The sequence below is a fragment of the Juglans regia genome, chromosome 11 (genome assembly GCF_001411555.2).
Source record: "Juglans regia cultivar Chandler chromosome 11, Walnut 2.0, whole genome shotgun sequence".
Taxonomy (NCBI): domain Eukaryota; kingdom Viridiplantae; phylum Streptophyta; class Magnoliopsida; order Fagales; family Juglandaceae; genus Juglans; species Juglans regia.
In genome coordinates this window covers 11381397-11402339 of record NC_049911.1, presented here as the reverse complement: position 1 = coordinate 11402339, position 20943 = coordinate 11381397, and the positions used below count along the sequence as shown (strand labels likewise).

The window sequence follows — 20943 nt, the reverse complement described above, 5'->3', positions numbered from 1 at the left end:
ACACCATGTTATGAAATGTTGTCTGTTATATGGTATGCCATGTTACGAAATGTTGCATGTTACATGTATGCCATGTTATGAAATGTATTCTGTTACATTTATGTCTTGAAGTATGTCATGTCTGTCATCTTATGTTCATGTCATGTTATGCTACGTCAGGACTTTTGTCTTTTATGTCACGATCATGTTACGTCACGTTACGAAATGTCATGTATGCCAGTTAAGTTATTCATGTCAATCACGACCCTAAGCGCTAGGATGGGGTAATATCCTAGTGGAACTCCTTTGTTCACGCTGGAGTGTCTAAATAGGTGTGAAATTCCCTGGGTTGACAAAGTACAGTCAACAGGTTGCGAATGGGGCCTAATTAGCTGGTCACCGGAGCGCGCCAGGCACTAACGCCGATGGTGCCACACATTACATTACGTGTGTCCACAGCAAGTGTGGTACAAACAAATAAGTCATGGGGCCACAACAACTGTGGAGCATGAAGTATGGGGCCACAACAACTGTGGAGCATACACTACGTGAGACACAGCAATTGTGACACGTAGAATACGTGGGGCCACAACAACTGTGGAGTACGTATTAACGCACTCACAGCTGGTATAGAAACCTGTGATGTGATGCGGTAATCGGCAGGGACACACGGCTCAAGGGGACCTGTGTAGCACCCATATGGTCACTTTAATGATTAAGTCTATTGAATAAGATTTCAAGTTCATGTATTTCACGTTCAAGTCATGTTTCAAGTTCACGTTATGTTACGTTCAAGTTTACGTTCACGCAATCATGGTAATCCCATGAGACAAGAATATGTTTCAAGTTCATGTTATGTTATGTTCACATTTACGTTATGTTCCAAGTTCACATTTATGTTATGTCATGTTCAAGTTCATGTTCAAATTATGCATGTTCACGTTCATGTTATGTTTTAAGTCCATGTTATATTTCAAGTTCACGTTCATGCTATGTTTCAAGTCACGTTCATGCTAAGCTTCAGTTTCAGTTTAAGTTATGCCAGTTATGTTATGTTGTATGTCAAGTTATGCTATGATTACTTATGATTTGATTATGCATTCATGCTTTTACTGCCATGCATGCATCATTAACCTGTGTGGAAGTTTTCCGTTAACTTGCTGAGATTTGTAATCAAATCTCACTATGGTAGTCCCAACTACCATTCCCCCCGAATGGTAGATTTTGTTATAGGATCTGAAGGAGAACCGGGAATCGACCAACTGGAAACGGCCGACTAAGCGACGGTGCGACGTAGATGGTATTTCAATAGTTACCTCAGATTACTACTTGTATTGGTGGAATTCAATCTCCAGCACTCTTTTGATCACAACCTTATGGACTATTATTGTAATCTTAGTTGTTTAGTATGTCGTTAAGTATGGAGTATGTTTTAAGTATTTGGGATATTTTAGTTTGGTGCATAGTATTGCTAAAGAAAAAATTATCCGTTGCGAATATTGCATAATGCTAGATACATGTTAGGAACATTGCATCTTATATGTCATGAACGGGGGCAGGTAACCTTGTGTTGCATGTCTCGACACTTCAAATGTCTGTCCGATCCCAAGCGGAATTTGGGGGCGTCACAACCACTTGAGGTATGTCTTACTCATTCTACGTCTATTGAATCCGAAGATGAAAAGGTTAAGGAGTGTGAGAGATATTTGGAAGCTACACCTCATTTTCTCCTTCAATAAAACAGAAAGTGGAAGAACTAACTTCATCTCAGCCAACGACGCCCAAGTTTGAACTCAAACCGCTTCCATCAAATTTAAGGTAAGTCTTCTTAGGCCAGGACTCTACTTTTCCAGTCATTATTAACAGTTCTTTTAAGTGATGTAGAGAAAGAGAAGTTGCTGAGAGTCTTGCGGAAAACACAAAATGGCCTTTGGTTGGACCATCTCGGATATCAAAGGAATTAGTCCTTCAATTTGCATGCACAAGATTTTAATGGAGGATAATTTCAAACCGATCGTTCAACCCCATAGGAGATTGAATCCATCAATGCAAGAAGTGGTGCATAAAGAGGTATTGAAGTTGTTACATGCCGGAATCATTTATCCAATCTCAGATAGTGCATAGGTAAGTCCAATACAAGTCTTCCCAAAGAAAGGAGGGATAATCATGATCAAGAATGACAACAATGAACTGATACCGACGAGGACGTTCATGGGATGGCAAGTATGCATAGACTATCGAAGATTGAAAGACCATTTTCCCTTACCGTTTATGTATCAAATGCTAGAAAAACTTGTCGACCACGCCTACTACTATTTTCTAGATGGATATTCCAGTTACAATCAATAGTCATTGCACTCGAGGATCAAGAGAAGACCATTTTCACCTGTTCTTATGACACTTTTGCATATAGGTGCATGCCTTTTGATCTTTGCAATGCGCCAACCACTTTTCAAAGATGCATGATGTCCATCTTCTCGGACATGGTGGAAAAAGTTTTAGAAGTCTTCATGGATGACTTCTCAAGTTTTGATCACTCTTTACATAACTGCTTATCTAATTTATCTTTAGTTTTGCAGAGATTCAAGGAGACAAATCTTGTTTTAAATTGGGAAAAATGCCACTTCATGGTCAATGAGGGAATAGTGCTCGGCCACAACATTTCCTTCAAGGGAATTGAGGTCAACCGAGCAAAGATAGAAGTTATTGACAAACTCCCACCACTGACCAATGTGAAGGGCGTGAAGAGCTTATTGGGTCACGTCGGGTTCTATCGTCAGTTTATAAAGGATTTTTCTCAACTGTTGATTAAAAATACTCAGTTTGAATTTTCTGATGAATACTTGCATGCTTTTGAAACATTGAAAAAGAAATTAATTTCAGCACCTATCATTGTATCACCAGATTGGAATTTACCTTTCAAATTAATGTGTGATGCTAGCGATTATACTATAGAGGTTGTTTTGGAGCAGAGAAAAAATAAAATTTTCATCTTATTTATTATGCAAGTCGAACCTTAACAGGAGCTCAAATGCTACTACTGAAAAAGAATTGTTAGCAATTGTGTTTGCCTTTGACAAATTTTGTTCTTATTTGATAGGTTTGAAGGTGGTCGTCTACACCAATCACTTAGCTCTTAAATACTTGTTGTCAAAGAGGGATGCCAAACCAAGATTGTTAAGATGGATTATGCTACTACAAGAGTTCAATTTGGAAATAAGAGATAAGAAAGTTACCGAGAATGTAGTGGCCGACCAATCAATGAGACCTTGAGCTTAAAGAGGTGGCTGGTGAGGAGAGTTTCCCAATTAATGAGACCTTCCCGGACGAGCAACTAATAGCTATACAAGTTGTTCCATGGAACCTCTTTTATATCGGCACTGCACGGACCAGATAATCAAGAGATGTGTGCTCAAGGAAGAGATGGTGAGCATACTCAGACACTGCCACTCATTGCAAGCAGGCGGCCACTTTGGTGGAGTAAAAACAATAGCGAAAGTTTTACAATGCGGCTTTTATTGACCGGCTATTTTCAAAGACTCCTTTAATTTTGTTAATTTATGTGATCATTGTCAAAGGGTTTTCAACATGAGAGTATACATGAGATGCCTTTTGATAAGTGTGATTTTGATGTGATTTTATTAGTCTTTTATTTATGAAAAGTGTGGGCTTTCGTTCTATTTTATTTATTTTATTTTATATTTTACTGCATGATTTGCCGATCTGGTGAGTGCAGTCCCTCAACCTATTCCGGAGATGGTTCTTGCACCCAGGATTCCAAAGGTGTTGGATGGTGAGGTTTATTTTCAGTTTACCAAAGAAGAAATAGCAAGATCAGCGGAACCTTTCCGCTATTCTGTCGTTCTCAAATTCTTAAAGAATCGTCCGTCGTTGGATGCGGTGAGGGCTTTCATTCACAATCGATGGAGGTGGACGGTGGCTGCGCGGCTGAGTACAGAGAGATAGAGTGATAATAGAGAGACCCACTAATGAGCGAGAGAGAATATGAAGTGAGAGAGCAAAATGTGAGGGAGAAAGATGAAACTCACTGTGAAAAGTGACGGACTGAGGGTGTCACAGACGAAGGTTTCAGTGGCCTATCTAGGTGGTTTCCAGTGAGAACGGTGGCTGTCCTACCTTAGTAAGAGACCAGAACCAAAGGCTCTGTGCGGCTGAACACTCAGTCGAAGCTAATGTTGGGCATGGAGCAGAGAGATGCGGTGGAAGCTGGCTTAGGTTGCTTGTGACGACCAATCACGAGGAGAAGGATACACGCGGCAATGGTCTGGATAGGAGTTGATAGAGGAGTCGCTCGGCTGGGCTGTGTCGAATGGCAGCAAGCAGAAAAGAAAACTGCTTTATTTCCAGGGACTAAAACAGAGGTATCTTCGGTGTTTGCTTCACTGTGGAGGAGGCAGGGTGGCTGGGCAGTGGGAGTTGTTCCATGGTGGCTGAGAAGGGGTGCCACGGTGGTGGTGTAGGGAAGGCGCTATGGGGGTGGTAACGCAGAGGCAGCGGCGGGGCTACGTGGAGTTCATGGATTGCCAAAGGGCTGGGCGGTGGGGCTATCACATGGTGGCTTTTGAGTGGAAGAAAAAAAAAGAGGCAGTTACGTGAATGAGGTGATTTACTGGAAAACAAGTTAAGCTGCGGCAACTTCTTTTTCTAGAGAGAAACAACAATATTTATGGAGTTGATTCGGGAAAAAAAAAAAGGCCAGAACAAAAAAGAAAGGTAACGTGCATGTGCATGAGAGACGTGCATGCGGATGTGAAAAGAGTCATGCGGGTAAGGAAAACTGCTCATAAACCGATAAGGTTTTTCCAAGGTTTAAACAAACAGCCACAAGCTCAAAATAAAAATCACTACCCGATCCATAACATAAAAAAAAAAAAAAAAACACTAAATATCAAGCTCAAATAAATAAAAATATATATATATATACATAGTCTAACTATACAAATTCTGGGTCTGGGTGTTACAGCTAGGGTTCCCAGTTCTCTTGTCAATAGTTTCCATCTGGTATCCCACCAAATACCAGCATCACTTTGTAATAGGTATCCAAAATACGACACCTTCTAGTCTTCCTCACACCCGTAGATCTCGAACGTTCACTCCAAATTGGTTATCCATTTGTCTGCCCTCATGGGCCCGCCCTTCATTACCCATGAAGCTTGAGTAGCAGAGCACCAAAAACTTCTCGTAGGGACAACCCCTAACTTCAAGTCCGTGTACAAACACATGTTGTTGTTGTTGTTGTTGTTCTTGTTGTCTAAGCACCTCCATCAGTAAACGAAGAGTTTATGCTATCCCTTATCCTCCATCCATTGGGGGATTTTGTTCCTTTTGGTTGTTGCTTCCATCGGGGTTTCTAGGTACTCTTCTTTGCACCATGTGTTACTTCCTAAAACACATGCTTACGTGTATCAAATTGAGAATCCCCCTCCGAATTCCAAAAATTCAAGCTAATAAGACAATGGTAGTAGTCCTATCCTAGTTAAATCATAACCCATACCAATGAATAAATACATCATCCCTCTTGGCTAGCTGCATCTTTATTCAGAGATCCGATAGAATAATTTCCTAAAGTTTACACAATCTACAACCTAGAATTGGATCAGATTCATCTTCCAACGTAAAACCTCATGATTGTTTGATTCCTGAGACCATTTCGTGGTTTTCACGACGTTGCAAAAGCCTAAACAAATTCATAAACTGAATTTTTGCTAGGCTGTTACAACCTCACCATTTATGCCACAGAAATAATCAAATGGGCAACAAGTAAGGGATTCATCAAAGTAACCAATTTTCAACATCTCAAAGGCGTGTAACAGGATGCTTAACAACACACAAACATTTTCAATCCAACAACAACATTTTTGGGGTTGATACCAAGCATCACTTACCATCGAGAGAATTTCTAAATGGTCATCAGTGTCGTGAGCTTCATGTCGTCTGCTTTCGTGGCTGTTCTCATTGGCTGGAGATGCAATGGTCTCTTGGGTGGTGGTTTTGTTATGGGAAGAGAGGGACATGAGGGAGTTTGGCAGAGTGGGAGGTGGGTGTTGTTGTGAGGTAGTCGAAAATTGTAGGGGTGGGTTTTGGGTGGAGGGAAAGAACGGGTTGAAAGGGTGGCCAATGCCCTGAGTGAAAGGAGATTTAGAGAGAGAGAGATAGAAGGAAAAGAGAGAGAGAAAGACACAGAGATAGAGAGAACGCTAGGGGGATTAGAGATGCGACGGTAGACTAGGCTCAAGACTGGGTAGACCTCCTTAATTACCTTTTAGGGAAAGGAAAGTGAGGGAGGAGTTCCAAAGAGAGAGAGAGAGAGAGAGAGTTTAAAAGATTGAGATAAGGAGAGCAGAAGAGACAATGTGTGTGAGATAGGCAGAGAGAATGAGAGAAAGGGAGCTCATCGTTGCCAATGTCGAACTGGTACAGTGAGGCTATGACGGGATGGCTGGGGGGGAAGGGTGTGGTTGTGGGTTAGGCTAAAGTTTTGGGACAAGGAGAGGAAAATGAGGGAGAGAATAGGGAAAGAAGAAAAAAAGGAAAAAAACAAAGTAAGGGTCTCGGGCTCTAGCTATGTAGATGGGGGAGAGATCTCTCTCGTGTAATGACCCAAAAGAAATTCAATGGAAGAATGTCTTTCGACTCTAGGAATGCCATAAAAACCTAGGACAATTTCATGGATCAACCAATTGATTAGGTTTTAGTTTGTTAGCGTAGTCAAATCATGATTCACTAAGGGGATGGATCACCTTTTTTATTTTTTTAGGCCCTTAGGATCATAATTAGATGAAAAAAATTGCACCACTAGACTCGTATGAATTTTTAGGATTTTATGGTGTAATAAAAAGTTTCAGATTTTTGAGTGAAAAATTGGCCAACCGGAGAGCTCCAAGTGGCACCTAGTGCACCACGTCACCAAATAATAGTCACATCTCCATGTAGAATGTCCAAGTCAGTCTGAGATCACTAGGAAATCTCATTGGACACGTAGCATTATCACAACCCTCTATTCGAATCAAAACTTTTCACATGTCAAGTGAGGTACAATTGTGTAAGGAGGATCGAGTGAAAATCAGGCAACCTACCTACTTTCTTGCAAGACCATACTCTCTTACACCCATCACACTATTCCAACCACCCAAGTACACCCATGGTCAGCTCCCAAAGAGGGTTTGATTAATTCAAAGTTTGAAGGTTTGAAGTTGGAAGTTGTTAGTTTTGTGTTAAGGTTCACGGTTTGAGTTTGTTTGGTATGCCTTGGAAGTTTGGGATGAAATGTTGTGTAGACCTTAGTATTTCCATTTTATGGTGGGATGTTTTGATGATTATACAAATCTTTGGTTAGATTTGTTGCATGTGAAGTTTTAATAAAAAGATTTGCATGCTCCTCTAGGGTGTTAGAAACCGAAATCTTCAAGCATGAGATTGTTTGACTTAGTTGTCCTTTTAGCTTTAGAAACTTGAATCCATGGTTTGATTTTATAAACTCTTGTACATAAAGCTTTAATTCACGATTTTAGTTAGATTTTTCAAGCTTTATAACTAGGATTTTAGTTGTATTTTTTACGAACATGCAGAGAGATACGTTTTTTATGCAAAGTTGGAGGATCTTGGATTGTTAATTTCTTTAATGTTGTGATTTTATTTGATATGATGAATATGATGCTAGGATCAAGATTGGACTTGAGTATGGGATGTATTATTTCAAGAATATATGCATGGAACTTAGGGACTTACACATTTTGTTCAAAGCCAAGCATGATTATCTTTCGGGTCCTAGGGTTTTTGTGCAAGCCGATTGTCTTCTATTGAATAAATTAATTTTTGTTGCTAGTCATGCATATTATCAACTAAGATTGAGTGGTTAGCATGTTAGAGTTTAGAATTTATGATCCTTTGGAGTCCTTAGTGTCACAATTCAAGTCAAAGGCCAAGGATACCATGTTAAGGTTCGGTTTGACCTATTCTTATTCTTTTTATGTTGATTCTTTCAAATGAAAAGTTTATGGAATTTACGTGGGCTTGGTAGTTCCCGTAATCGTTTAAAAAGTTTAGTTAAGAAGAATGGAGTGCATATTGTAGGGATTTTAGAACCTTTTGCTGATGTGGATAAAATGTCTAGATTGGCTAGTATGTTGGGGTTACCGAATTTTTGCAGTAGTGCGGAAGTTGACGGTAAAATTTAGATTTTCTGGAGTGACGTTTGTGAATGGGAGCCTTTATCTATGACTAATCAAGTTATTACTGGAAGTTTTCATTTTGGTGAAGAGAAGCTTTTAATTTCTTTTATCTATGCGAAGTGTAACAGCATAGAGCGTCGTGAGTTATGGCAAAGTTTAGAAGGATTGATGATAATGAGATTTCTTGGATTGTGGTAGGGGATTTCAATATTATCCGGGAAGATAGTGAAAGAGTTGGTGGTCATCCTAGATCAATTACGGCGATGGAGGAATTTAATAATTGTATTGATCATTGTGGTTTATTGGACCTCCATGTGGTGGGTCGCAAACTTTCGTGGTGTAATGGCCATGGGGGGCTTTCCCGCAGCTGGGCTCGTCTTGATAGAGTGTTGACTAATATTCATTTTGCTAACAGATTTCCTCAAGCTTATTTTGAATACCTTAATCGGAAAACTTTGGATCATTGTCCAATGATCATTAGTTTTCAAAAACAGGTGGTTAGCTATGGGCCTCGTCCTTTTCGTTTCCAAAATATGTGGACATCGCATGGTGATTTCAAGAGATGTGTTGAAGAAGTTTGGAAGTTGCCTACTACTTCGGTGGGTTTGTTTCGCCTGGCAGAAAAACTGAAGAAAACAAAAATTGCATTACGCGCTTGGAATATACAGGTATTTGGGCATGTTGGTCAGAATATTAAAGAATTAGAAGAAAGATTGGAGGTCCTCGAGAGTCGCTTACAAGATGGTTATGATCAGGATGTCGAATGTGATTTCTTGGTCACAAAACTTGAGCTGGAAACTTGGGAAAGACGTGAAGAAATCAGGTTTTCACAATTGGCAAAGAAGAAATGGATTTCCGAAGGAGATAATAATACTAAATTTTTCCATGCTGTTGTCAACCAAAGAAGAAAGTCTAAAATTATCTCTAATATGCAGCTTGAGAATGGAGATTTTTTGAATTCCCCTGAACAGGTTCATCAAGGTGCTTTAAATTACTTCATAATTATCTCACTAATTCTTCTATTGTTGAACAGGTGGATCTTGCTCCTCTAATTCAGTGCTCAGTTACTGAGGAGAATAATTTGGCACTCATCATGGCCCCTTCTGAGACTGAGATTTTGGATGCGTTAAAATCCATCCCTAAGGATAGCTCTCCTGGACCGGATGGTTTTGGCTCGGGATTCTATCGAAGCTGTTGGGATTTGATCAACGAGGATGTCGTTGCGGCAGCCAAGGATTTTACCAAGATTTTATACAGCATCTTATCTGGTGTTGATTCCGAAGGTGGAGGACCCCAAGAATTTTGATAAGTTCTGTCCTATAAGTCTATGTTCAGTCGCCTACAAAATTTTTTCTAAGGTCCTGGTAAATAGGATGACTTCTATGTTACCTCAGTTGATTTCTCATGAACAAGGAGCTTTTATTCCTGGTCGTAGCATTTTCGAAAATATTACTCTGGCTCAGGAAATGGTTCACTCTCTGAATAAGAAAACGAAGGGAGGCAACATCATGGTGAAGATTGATATGGCAAAAGCTTATGATAAAGTTGACTGGAAATTTTTGCTAAATGTATTGAAGTCATTTGGTTTTTCATCTCAATTCTGTAATTTGGTTAAGGAATGTGTTCAGACCCCCTGGTTCTCTATTATGATGAATGGGACTTACAAAGGTTTTTTCCAACCAGCTCGGGGTCTTAGACAAGGTGACCCTTTATCTCCTTGTCTTTTTATTATCATGGAGGAAGTGCTGTCTAGATTACTGTGTAAAAATTTTGAAGAGGGTCGTATTGGATGTTTTTCACCTCCGGTGGGTGCGCCTATTGTCTCTCATTTACTCTATACAGATGATCTTCTTGTCTTTGTGAATGGTGGAAAACGATCAGTTCTTAAGTTAATGAACACTTTGGAAGTTTATGAAAAGTGGTCTGGGCAGTTAATTAATAAGGAGAAATCGGCATTTTTCTTTGCTAAATCTATTTCTATGGCCCGGCGTCGAATTCTCAAGAGAACTACGGGTCTTGTCGAAGGTAATTTCCTGGTTACTTATGGGTGTCCCTTTGGTGTCTGGTCGTCTTACATCTAGAGAATTGGAACCTCTCATTGAGAAGATTAGGAAAAACATTGCTGGTTGGAAAGTTAATTTATTGTCGCAAGGTGGAAGACTTACTTTGATGAAACATGTTTTAGCATGTATTTCCACTCACATGCTGGCTGTATTAAATGTGCCTTTGAGAGTGTTTAAAAAGCTCAATTCATTACACTCTACATTTTTTTGGGGAGAGTTGAATGGGCGGCCTAGAATGAAATGGATATCTTGGGAGAAGGTATGCAAACCGTATAAGGAAGGGGGTCTTGGTATGAGAAATTTTGATGAAGTGCAGCGGTCCCTTCACATGAAGTTTGCTTGGAGATTGTTAACTGTTGGTAATCTTTGGACTAAGTTTTTCCATGCTAAATATGTGAAACATGGACATATTTTCATGGCTGAGTCTAGAAGGAATGCTTCCCGTTTCTGGAAGTCTATTATGACTGTGTTTCCTAAGGTGTTAGATAATGTTATTGTTAAAGTGAGGGACGGCAGGTCTTCCTTTTGGTTTGATCGTTGGCTGGCAAGTGGAACTTTATGTGCAAGTACGAATGTGGGGCATTCTGAAATCCGTATTAATGATGTTTGGGCCGATGGTTCATGGGATGAGAATTATTTGTTAGAACTGGTTGGTTTGGAGAAAACAGAGGAAATTATGAATGCTGTTGGGGCTAGTAATGTGGGTAGTGATATCACCATTTGGAAACCTGATATTAAGGGAGATTTTACATCGGCGTCAGCTTGGGACATTATTCATGTAAAAGGAACAAATTAATTGGGAATGGATTGGATATGGCATCATCTCCTCCCGAAAAAGATTTATGTGTGCATGTGGAAAGCTAGATTTAATGGTCTGGCGTTAGATTCTCGTGTGCAGACTATTGGTATTCAGTTGGCATCTCGGTGTAATTGTTGTGCGATAGGTCATACAGAAAGCTTAAATCATGTGCTCTGTAATGGTAGTATTGCTTCGCCAGTTTGGAGGTGGGCAGCCATTACGCTCGGGATTCATCATGTGGATGGTATGCCTTGGTGGATGACGGTTATGCAGTGGTTCTCAGTTGTGAAGAAGTCGTCTCATAGAGGGATACTTATAGGTATCATTCCGTCGGTTATAACCTGGAGGCTTTGGATGCGGTGTTGTAAAGCCAAAATGGAAAATTACTCTGAATCGGCCTCAGATGTCTGCTTGGTAGTGAAAGTCTGGCTCCAGAGGATTTCATCCCTGATGGCTAAACATTGGACAATCTCGGCTAGGGATGAAGCTGTTCTTCGGGCGCTTGATGTTCATCACGTTGATCAGGTAAAGTCTAGTCCAAAACTGGTTTACTGGAGGAAACCGAATGCTGGGTGGATTAAATTGAATATTGATGGGTGTTTTCGTGGTAACCCGGGGAGCTATGGTGGAGGAGGAGTCATTCGTGATGAGAAAGGTATTTTCATAGGTGCTTTCTCTTCTTGTTTTGGTCATGGTACGAATAATGAGGCTAAATTGAGAGCTCTTATTTCTGGACTTGCTTTATGTAAAGAATTGGGTTTTACTCAAATTAGTATTGAAAGTGACTCTAGCTTGGTTGTATCTTGGCTGAGTAGTCGAAAATGCACGACTTGGTATTTATGGGATTATTGGGATGAACTTTTGATGTTATTAAGTGACATGAATTTTTCCATTGATCATCAGTTTCGCGAGGGGAATAATGTAGCAGATTTCCTTGCAAGAATGGGCGAGGAAGGTTTTAATAACATGTTTTATGATTATAGTTCATTGCCTCGTAAGGTGAAAGGTATGCTTCGGTTGGATAAGTTGGGTTTGCCCCATATTAGATATTAAGTGGTTTTGTGGGTTTATCAATTAGGCTTGTTTAGTTTTTGTTTTGGTTGAGTTTTGGTTTCGTTTGATATTTGGGATTTTTATTTCTTTATCTCTTGTAATTCCCAAATGTACTACTTGTTACCACGGTTTTCTTCCGCCATAAGTGAGGGTTTTTTTTAATAAAATTTGGGAGGAGGTCACTCATGGACAGGTGACCTTCGACTATTAATTTAAAAAAAAAAAATGAAAAGTTTATGGGCTTGGAAAATATATGATTGGAATGTTGACATGTTACTAAACTAGGAATTGTTTGTTAGTTTGTTTGTTAATTTTGGATCTTGGCATCGAAAGTGTACAATAAGGCCTAAAGATCAAATCAAGTGAATTGTGAGGATTTGAGGTCTCAGCCATGTGAGATGTCTTATATTAGGAGTGTAGTTTTTGTTAGGACTTAGAATGGAAAATACATGAAGTATGTAAATTTTGATAAAGTTTGGGGCCCAATTGTAATGTTTGAAAGTTTAGTGGCTAATTTATAAGTTGTTTAGAGTTAAGGTACAATTTTGCAAATAAAATTTTAGATAAATGAGAATTTTTAACCTTAGAACTCTTGTTTCATCTTGCTCTACATTATTACTTGAGGATATTTGTAGGTTAGCTTCTAACTGACTCATGGTGTATTATAGTATGTAAGGTGGTAAATTTCATGCAAGTGAACCTTGTTTTAATTATATGATTGTTATATTTGCAAGGTTTATGACATGCCATGTCATTTTGGTTATATGATTGTTATATTTACAATGTTTATGACATGCCATGTTATTGTGATGATATGGTTGTTCTACTCGCAATATTTATGCCATGCCATGTTATTTTAATTATATGATTGTCATATTTACAATGTTTATACCCTGCCATGTTATTATGATGATATGATTGTCCTATTTGCAATGATTAGACCATGTCATGTTATTATAATGATATGATTTGTAATACCTAGCTCCTTCTTCTTACGTACGCTTCTCTCTTTCTGATGTATGTTTCGTCTTGATGACGTAAGCAAATCCCGAAGGCAGAGATTATGTGATCATCTGTCTTTCTCACTACCGACTGCGAGTCACGTTATGCGTGTCGAACCATGATAGCGTGTCTCGAAAGATATCGTGTGACTTCTAGGGCACGCCCAGTGTTTTAAATATGCTGGAAGTATTTATAAGGAATATTTTCATCATTGTTGAATTAAGATTTGATCTTAAATACGACAATCATAATATTATTGAAGAGCTCCAAAAATATTATAATTGCCGGAAATCATTTTAATATTATTATTAAAATGATTTCAATTATTTAAGATATTATGAGATTTAAATTATGTTGAGAACTTTTATTAATTAAATGATTTAACCCTTTTAAATATGTTAAGTGAGACTTCATCATTTTATTAGTGATGAAGAATACTATTTTATAAACTAAAGTTAGTTTAAAATAATATCTACCTTAATTCCTCTAAGTGCTTTTAGTTAAGTTAATGTTTTACGCATCTTCAAATCAGTGTTTTAATTATTCGTCGTTAGATCGTCGTGTAGACCCCTAGACGAAAGGACTGGGTTAAATACCCAGACCCCTCTCTTTTCCCTCTTATTTTCCCCGTAACCCTCTCTCTCCTCCCTCTCTCATTCGGCGTACGCTGTACGCAGACCACCTCACGCCGAACGGCTTAAGGCCTCAGCCCGGTGCCGCCGTGCGTCGCCCTTCCTCACCACCGGCACCAACAGCACCAACGGCTTGCTCTCCCTTCGGCGAGTCCATCCATGCCGACCTCTCCCCCTCACGCTCTCCCTTTCTCCATTTCGGAAGTACACAGCCCGAACGGGCTTAGTGCGCGTAGCGCCACCGTGCGCCGCCCAATGGCTCCACTGCTCCCACGGCGAGCTCCTCTCCCACCGGCCATCATCCTCCACCGAAGCCAGCTCCCATGATGCAGTCCTCCCCCTCCTTCCACGGCAAGTACCCGAAATGGGTCTCTAACCCATTTCCCATCGTGCGCCGCCGTACGCGGCCACCCACGACCACCATGCGACGCCATGGACCTCCTCTCCCTTTCCCCGAGCTCCTCCATGTGACCCATGGCCAGAAACCCCCTCCTCCACCTCACGGCTCCTCACTCACGCACGCACGGGTTGCACGCCGTGCACCACCGTGCACCGCCACCCATGGCTGATGACCGCCATGTCCAGCCTCCTCAGGCCGCCACCAAGCCAACCCACCTCCATTGGCCCCGATCTGCCACCCACGAGAGCACACTCTCTCTCACTCTCCCACGGCTTCTCCTCCATGGAATGGCCAGATCTGCCACCGTGAGCCACCGTGGCGCCACCTCGACGCCACCACGAGATTCACCACACCTCCTTTAGCCAAGCCCTAGGTCTAAACCATCACTTTATGTGATGGGTAATCACTACACGTGATGGACAGTCACTGCGTGTGATTGACCGTCACTGTACATGGCTAGATTCGCCATGTTGTGCCCTTTACCATCATCACAAGGCTATCACGAGCCTTTCCAAGACCACATCTAGCTATCCAAACACCTAAACAGTCACCGTACGTGAGTTAGCCACCACGTACGACTCTTCCGACATCATCGGCTATGACGGTCAACGAGCAACGCACGGGTTATCCCGTCGATGGTATAACCCTCTATCCCTCATAATTATGTTAGATATTGATTAGTTGACTAGGTTGTGGACTGTGCTGTTAGTATTTGTGGAGTTGTGGCGTTATGATGAAGTGTTGGGCATTCTGTGTAGTGAAGTGTTGGGCTTATCTGTATTGGATGGAGGTGCATTGTGCCGTGTAGTGTATTGTGATGTGTTGGGCGTAATTGGGAAGTGTGATGTGTAGTGTGATTGGGAATATGCGCTGTAATGGTGGCATGGTGTATGTGGAATGGATACGGTGCACACTGAGTGTACTCTGTGTGCCTGTGGCGTGTTGTATATGTAGGCAGTACATGTGGAATGTACTCCATGTGATGGTGAGATGCACCATATGGCGGGTACGCCATAATGGTGACATGCCATGATATGTATGAAGGGAGTGTACGATGGGTGTACTCTATGTGGTGGAGTAATGCACCATGTGGCGGATATGCCATAATGGTGATGTGGCATATGGGATGGGAATAGTACACGCTGTGTGTACTTTATGTGTGGCGTAATGCGAGACAAGGAGAGTATATGTAAAATATACCCTCTTGGCGTATCGTGGAACGAGATGAGTACGAGTGGAGTGTACTCAGTGGCGTAATGCGTGTAAGAGGAGTACATGTGGAACGTACTCTATATGGTGGACGATGCACCATATGGCGTGTATGCCATAATGGTGATGTGGTATGTATGTGGAGAGTACATATGGATGTACTCTATGTGGTGGACGATGCACCATATGGCGTGTATGCCATAGTGGTGATGTGGCGTGTTGTATATGTGGGGAGTACAAATAGGATGTACTCCATGTGAGATAGTGATGCACCATATGGTGTGGATGCCCTATTGGTGATGTGGTATGTATGTGGAGTGTACTCTATGTGGTGGACGATGCACCATATGGCGTGTATGCCATACTGGTGATGTGGTATGTATGTGGAGAGTACATATGGAATGTACTCTATGTGGTGGAGTGATACACCATATGGCAAGGATGCCATAATGGTGATGTGTCGTAGTGTATGAAGGGAGTACACGGGGAGTGTACTCCATGTGATATAGTGATGTACCATATGGCATGTATGCCATAGTGGTGATATGGTGTGTATGGATAGAGTACATGTGAAATGTACTCCACATGACGGGTGATGCACCATATGGCATGTATGCCATAGTGGTGATGGAGCGTATGTAAAGGGAGTACGAGTGGAACGTACTCCATGTGATGGAGTGATGTATCATATGGTAGGTATGCCATAATGGTGATGTGGTGTGTATGAAGGGAGTATACGTGGAGTGTACTCCACGTGGCAGCGACACTCCGTGTGGCGTGTCGTAAAGATAAGGATGGTTATGTGATTGATGGGCGTGGAACGTGATGGATAGCGTCGGGAACTGTGAAACAGTGTCCCGAAGTAGTTATGGCGTAGCCTGTAGTCTGAGGTGACAAGTGTCACTGTGATGGACTTATGGCCAGGCGTATGCACAAAGTAGTAGAACAAGTATAAGAGTGCGCAGCGGAAGCATGACTGGGGAATGTCACGAAGTGACATGACTATTTACAGTCGTGCTTGTGATGGGTAAAGTAGTGAATAAGTGTAAGAGTACTCAGCGGAAGCATGACTGGGCAACGTCACGAAGTGACGTGGTTATTGGAAGTCATGCTTATGATGGGTGAAGTGTTAAAGTGTAGAAATGGCGTAATGGGAACGTGACGAGATGTCACGATGTGACGGGAGTACGTGAGGAACCGTACTCGTGATGAGTCAGGAGTGATGAAGTAGAATGCTAGGTAACACGACAAGGTCACAGTGTAGCACTGGAACAATCTCGGGCTATATAACGTGACATGAAACGTAGTTATGGATGGAGTCTTGTCGTGTTAAGTGTTGGGATGAACTGTCAAAAGGGACGGGTAGCGTGAAGAGTCATGCTAGCCGGGTTAAGAGAAGATTGGTATCGGAGTATGGCCCTTGTCCCTACGAGCAGGTGATCAACGTGTTATATACGTTGATCTTAGGTGATAAAGGGGTAAGGTACCTGTGTAACATGGTGAGAGACACGTGCCGGACGGATTCACCATATGTAATGGGTAATCTGTCATGAGCATAGTTGCACGGTGCTTAAGCCTCAGAGTTGGCTTAGAGCCATGTGTCTTTATGGATGGGAATGAGGATTTAGTGTGGGCCAAGATGCATGAAGATAGTGACGGATGCATCGTTAGGATTGAGATGTGTGATTCCATCGGTCGGAATCATGCGTCGAATGTGGTTGTAAGAAGAGTAAGACGAATGTCCTAGTGTCTTAATCCTAAGGTGAATAAGGGGTTCACTTTAGTGGATGAGCACTCGAGACAAGACTTTGAGTTGGAAGTTGTGGTGACCGTAAGTGGTCCTCGAAGGGTTTAATATAGTGAAGGGCACGTAAGTGCACGGGATAGAAGGAGAGTGTTCTAAGTATAACGTAGTTCTATTTATAGTTTAAGTTACTTATGCATTAGATATAGAATGATGCTAAGGTTATGTGTATGCATGTAGGTTGCCATCTGACAAGCACATGAATGGACTGAATGACATGCAAGTAGCATGGAGTCCAGGTAAGTGTTACGTTCATACTCTTCTAGAGTTATCAAAGATACAAGAAACGCTTTTCCTTTAAAATGCTCACGAAAAGACTAAAAACGTTTTAAGAAAGAAAATGTTAAATGTTCAAAAGTATAAGTATATACGGCCCCTCATTGTCAGCCCCTTTTTACGCACCCCAAAGTATTAAGTGTACGCATGTGAATGGATGACTATACGTTGTATCTATTATATGTATTTTCTAAGAAAAAACCCATAAACTGATGAAGATGCATGAAAGGCATGAAAGCAGATGCTTTTGTGAATCCTACGAACCGACGCTCTCAAGTGCACCACGAGGAGATACTCACGGATGCCATGATTGACGACGTTCAAGGTGACACTTATAGGATGCCACGGAAGCTGACGCTTAAGCCCATGTATGTTCTTTGTTAAAAAGAGGATAGAGCTGAAATGAAATTGAAAAAGAAAACGGAAAGACCATTTTCTGGCTTACGCCCCAAACGATATTTTCTCACGAAAAGAAATGTTTTCTCATAAAAAGAAAGGACTGTTAAATGAAAGAACGAACTGAATGAAAGCTTTAGATCCTTCGAGCTGACAAGAACGAATGAATGAAAAGCATGAAAGAAAGAAACGAAAGCATGAATGTATGAAGACACGTAACGGCCACATGACATGAATGAAAGGGTACCGATGAATGGGCAGATTGCAATGCCGGGTAAGTAGTGCTGGAAGTGCACCCAGTGCTACCCCCTATGAAAAGGGGTTCCCAACCCGTGGCCACGGGCGGAATCCGGGTCCAAAGGAAGACCGATAACCCCAAACACACGGGGCGTAATTGTGTGTACTGGCCTATGAAAGCAATAAGAAAGAATGGATGTATGCACGCACGCACATGTATGCACAAGAGCACGGGCTCTTTAAGAAATGAAGGCACTGACGGGGGAACGTTTTAATACGAGAAAGCCCTTTCAAAAGTAAAACCCCGTACAGCGACTCTTGACGAAATGAAGGCACTGACGGGGGACACGTTTTAAATAAAGAAAAGCCTTTCGAAAGAAAAGCCCCGTCCAGTGACGTTTTCAAACGAACGCACACAAGACACGTAGGCACGCACGTAATAGTATGTACGAATGATGAATGCATGAATGAAAACCTATGTTGTTATATTATAACCGTATGAAGTAATGCTTACGAGTCTTCGACTCATTTTAGTTTTTATGCATGTCCCTCCCCCTCATAGGAACTGCACGATCAGGACGGACACGGCCCATGGGGAAGAGCACGGAAGTCTAGGCACGAGTTTTAAACGTACGAGGCCTTTTTATTATAAGATTTATGTTTTTCCGCTGTAACCCTCTTTTATGATCAAAGCACATTTTATTTATAAACGTAGAGTCTCGCACCCTGGGGATGCAAGTGAAAAGTTTTAAACAGGACGGTAATTCCCGTCGTCCTTTTTATAAAAATATTTTAGAAAAAGTCCAACCATAAGTACGGGCGTTACATGATTGCTATATTTGCATTGATTAGACCATGTCATGCTGTCATATGTAACAAGCATGAATATATGTCACATAGCACAAATATATGTAATGAAGCATTTGAGTCTATCGTGAAATATTTTTGTCTATCAAGCATGAATAGGGTACCCGTGGCATAGGCATTCCACTTTGTCAGAGTATCTCTAATAAAAATAAAAAGCATGAATAAGGTACTTGTGTCGCCCCCAGATTTCGCTTGGGATTTGGGGGACTATGTAGCATCAGGACATTGAACACAAGGTTACCGGCCCTCGTTCATGACAGATAAAGATACAATGCACATACGTGCATGTAACCATATACAATATTCAAAGTAGATAATTTTTTTCTTGAGCAATACTATGCACTAGTTATAACATATGCCAATTTAACATAAGCATACTTCATAAACATATAGTAACTAACGTCCAAAAGTTATAGTACTTGTCCAAAATGTTTGTAACATCACTAGTACTAGAGACAGGCCTCCTCATGTATATTAAAATGAACATAATAACTACTAGGCAAGCCTAAGGAGTAGTTCGCACAACTTGGCCCGGATAGCCATAATCCTATCCTAAAACTGGAGTATCGATGTGATGAGCTCCTCGTGGTTGCATTGCGCTCTAATCAACCTTGTCCAGATGATCCTCCACAGGTCCTCTTGATCCTGACACATGATCTACCATTTAGGGAGAATGATAGTTGAGACTACCAAATGAAATTTGATTACAAATCTCAGCAAGTTAAAAATCAACTTAAACTAACAGTTTACAAATGCATGCATGACAGTAAAAAGACATGAATGCTGATGTGAACATGAATGAGTGTGAACTTGGCAAATAGCATGGCATGTGCTAACACAACCTAAACTGACTTGAAACTGAACTGAATGTGAAATAAACATGACATGAACAGACTTGTTCCATAAATAAACTGATTAATTAAACATGATATGGGATGCTACACAGGTCCCTTTGAGCCGTGTGCCCCTGCCGTTAACGCATCACATCACAGGTATCAGCACCAGCTCTGAGTACATTAACATACACATCACACCACAGGTATATGCACCTGTTGTAAGTATGTAATGTACGCATCTTGTAACAAGTATCTACACCTGCTCAAGTGCGTATAACATGAACGTGAATTGTTGTTGCCACCATTGATGTTGGTGCTAGACTTTCTTCGGGGACCAGTTACATAAGCCCCATTCGAAGCCTACTGATGGTACTTTGTCAACCAAGGAAATTTCACAACAGTTTAAACATTGTAGCGTGAACAATGGAGTTCTATTAGGATATTGCCCTATCATAGCACTTGGAGTCGTGATAAACATAAAAAACTCAACTGACTTGAAAATACTATTTTTCGTGATATGGCAGAACAGGATGTGACAGAAAAACTCTATACTCGTGGCAAGATGTGGCTTTAAATGAAATGACATGGCAGAACATGATGTGACATGTAAGTATGACTAATAACATGTTAAAATGTAACACCATGTTCCCCAATAAAGTCATTTTTAGAGTTCTCAGGGGAACCATTGAGCTACTAAACTTTGACTTAAAAATTTTTCTTCTTAAGGAAGCACCAGATACGAAAGATTCCATAAATAAATCAATCCGTTTTTATTAAATACTTAACATTCAAAAGAGAGTTTGCAGAAGCACTTATTTAAATAAATAAAGTCTCATGTGCTTATCAAAATAACTTCTTAAACTAAAATCACAAAATTGAGCATAACATAAACTGTCTAGGCCTTTTGCCTCGTCTCCATAGGCCAAGTCCTGTCCTGCAGTCCCATCTTCATAAAGATCATTACCTTGGATGGTGAAAACATAAAAATATACAAAAATAAGTCAAATACTCAATAAGCAACACATCATATAGTAAACATAATAAACATAAAGTTTCTTGGAAAATATGCATACTCATAAATTCTTACATAAATAACATAAAATGCATTAACTTGTCTTTCACTTGTCATAGACCGATACCCACCATCGACCCCATGAGTTAGGATTAGCGAATCTAAGTTGTGGAACCTGGCAACTAC

General features: G+C 40.8%; 1 protein-coding gene across 1 annotated transcript; it reads left to right on the top strand.

The window, feature by feature from the left end:
• Positions 1-3735: 3735 nt before the first annotated feature.
• On the top strand, positions 3736-9477 carry LOC118349893. Its single transcript, XM_035695835.1, has 3 exons — positions 3736-3879; positions 8666-9142; positions 9205-9477. Exons 1-3 carry the CDS (start codon positions 3736-3738, stop codon positions 9475-9477), a joined length of 894 nt encoding a protein of 297 aa, XP_035551728.1.
• The last annotated feature ends 11466 nt before the right edge of the window (positions 9478-20943 follow it).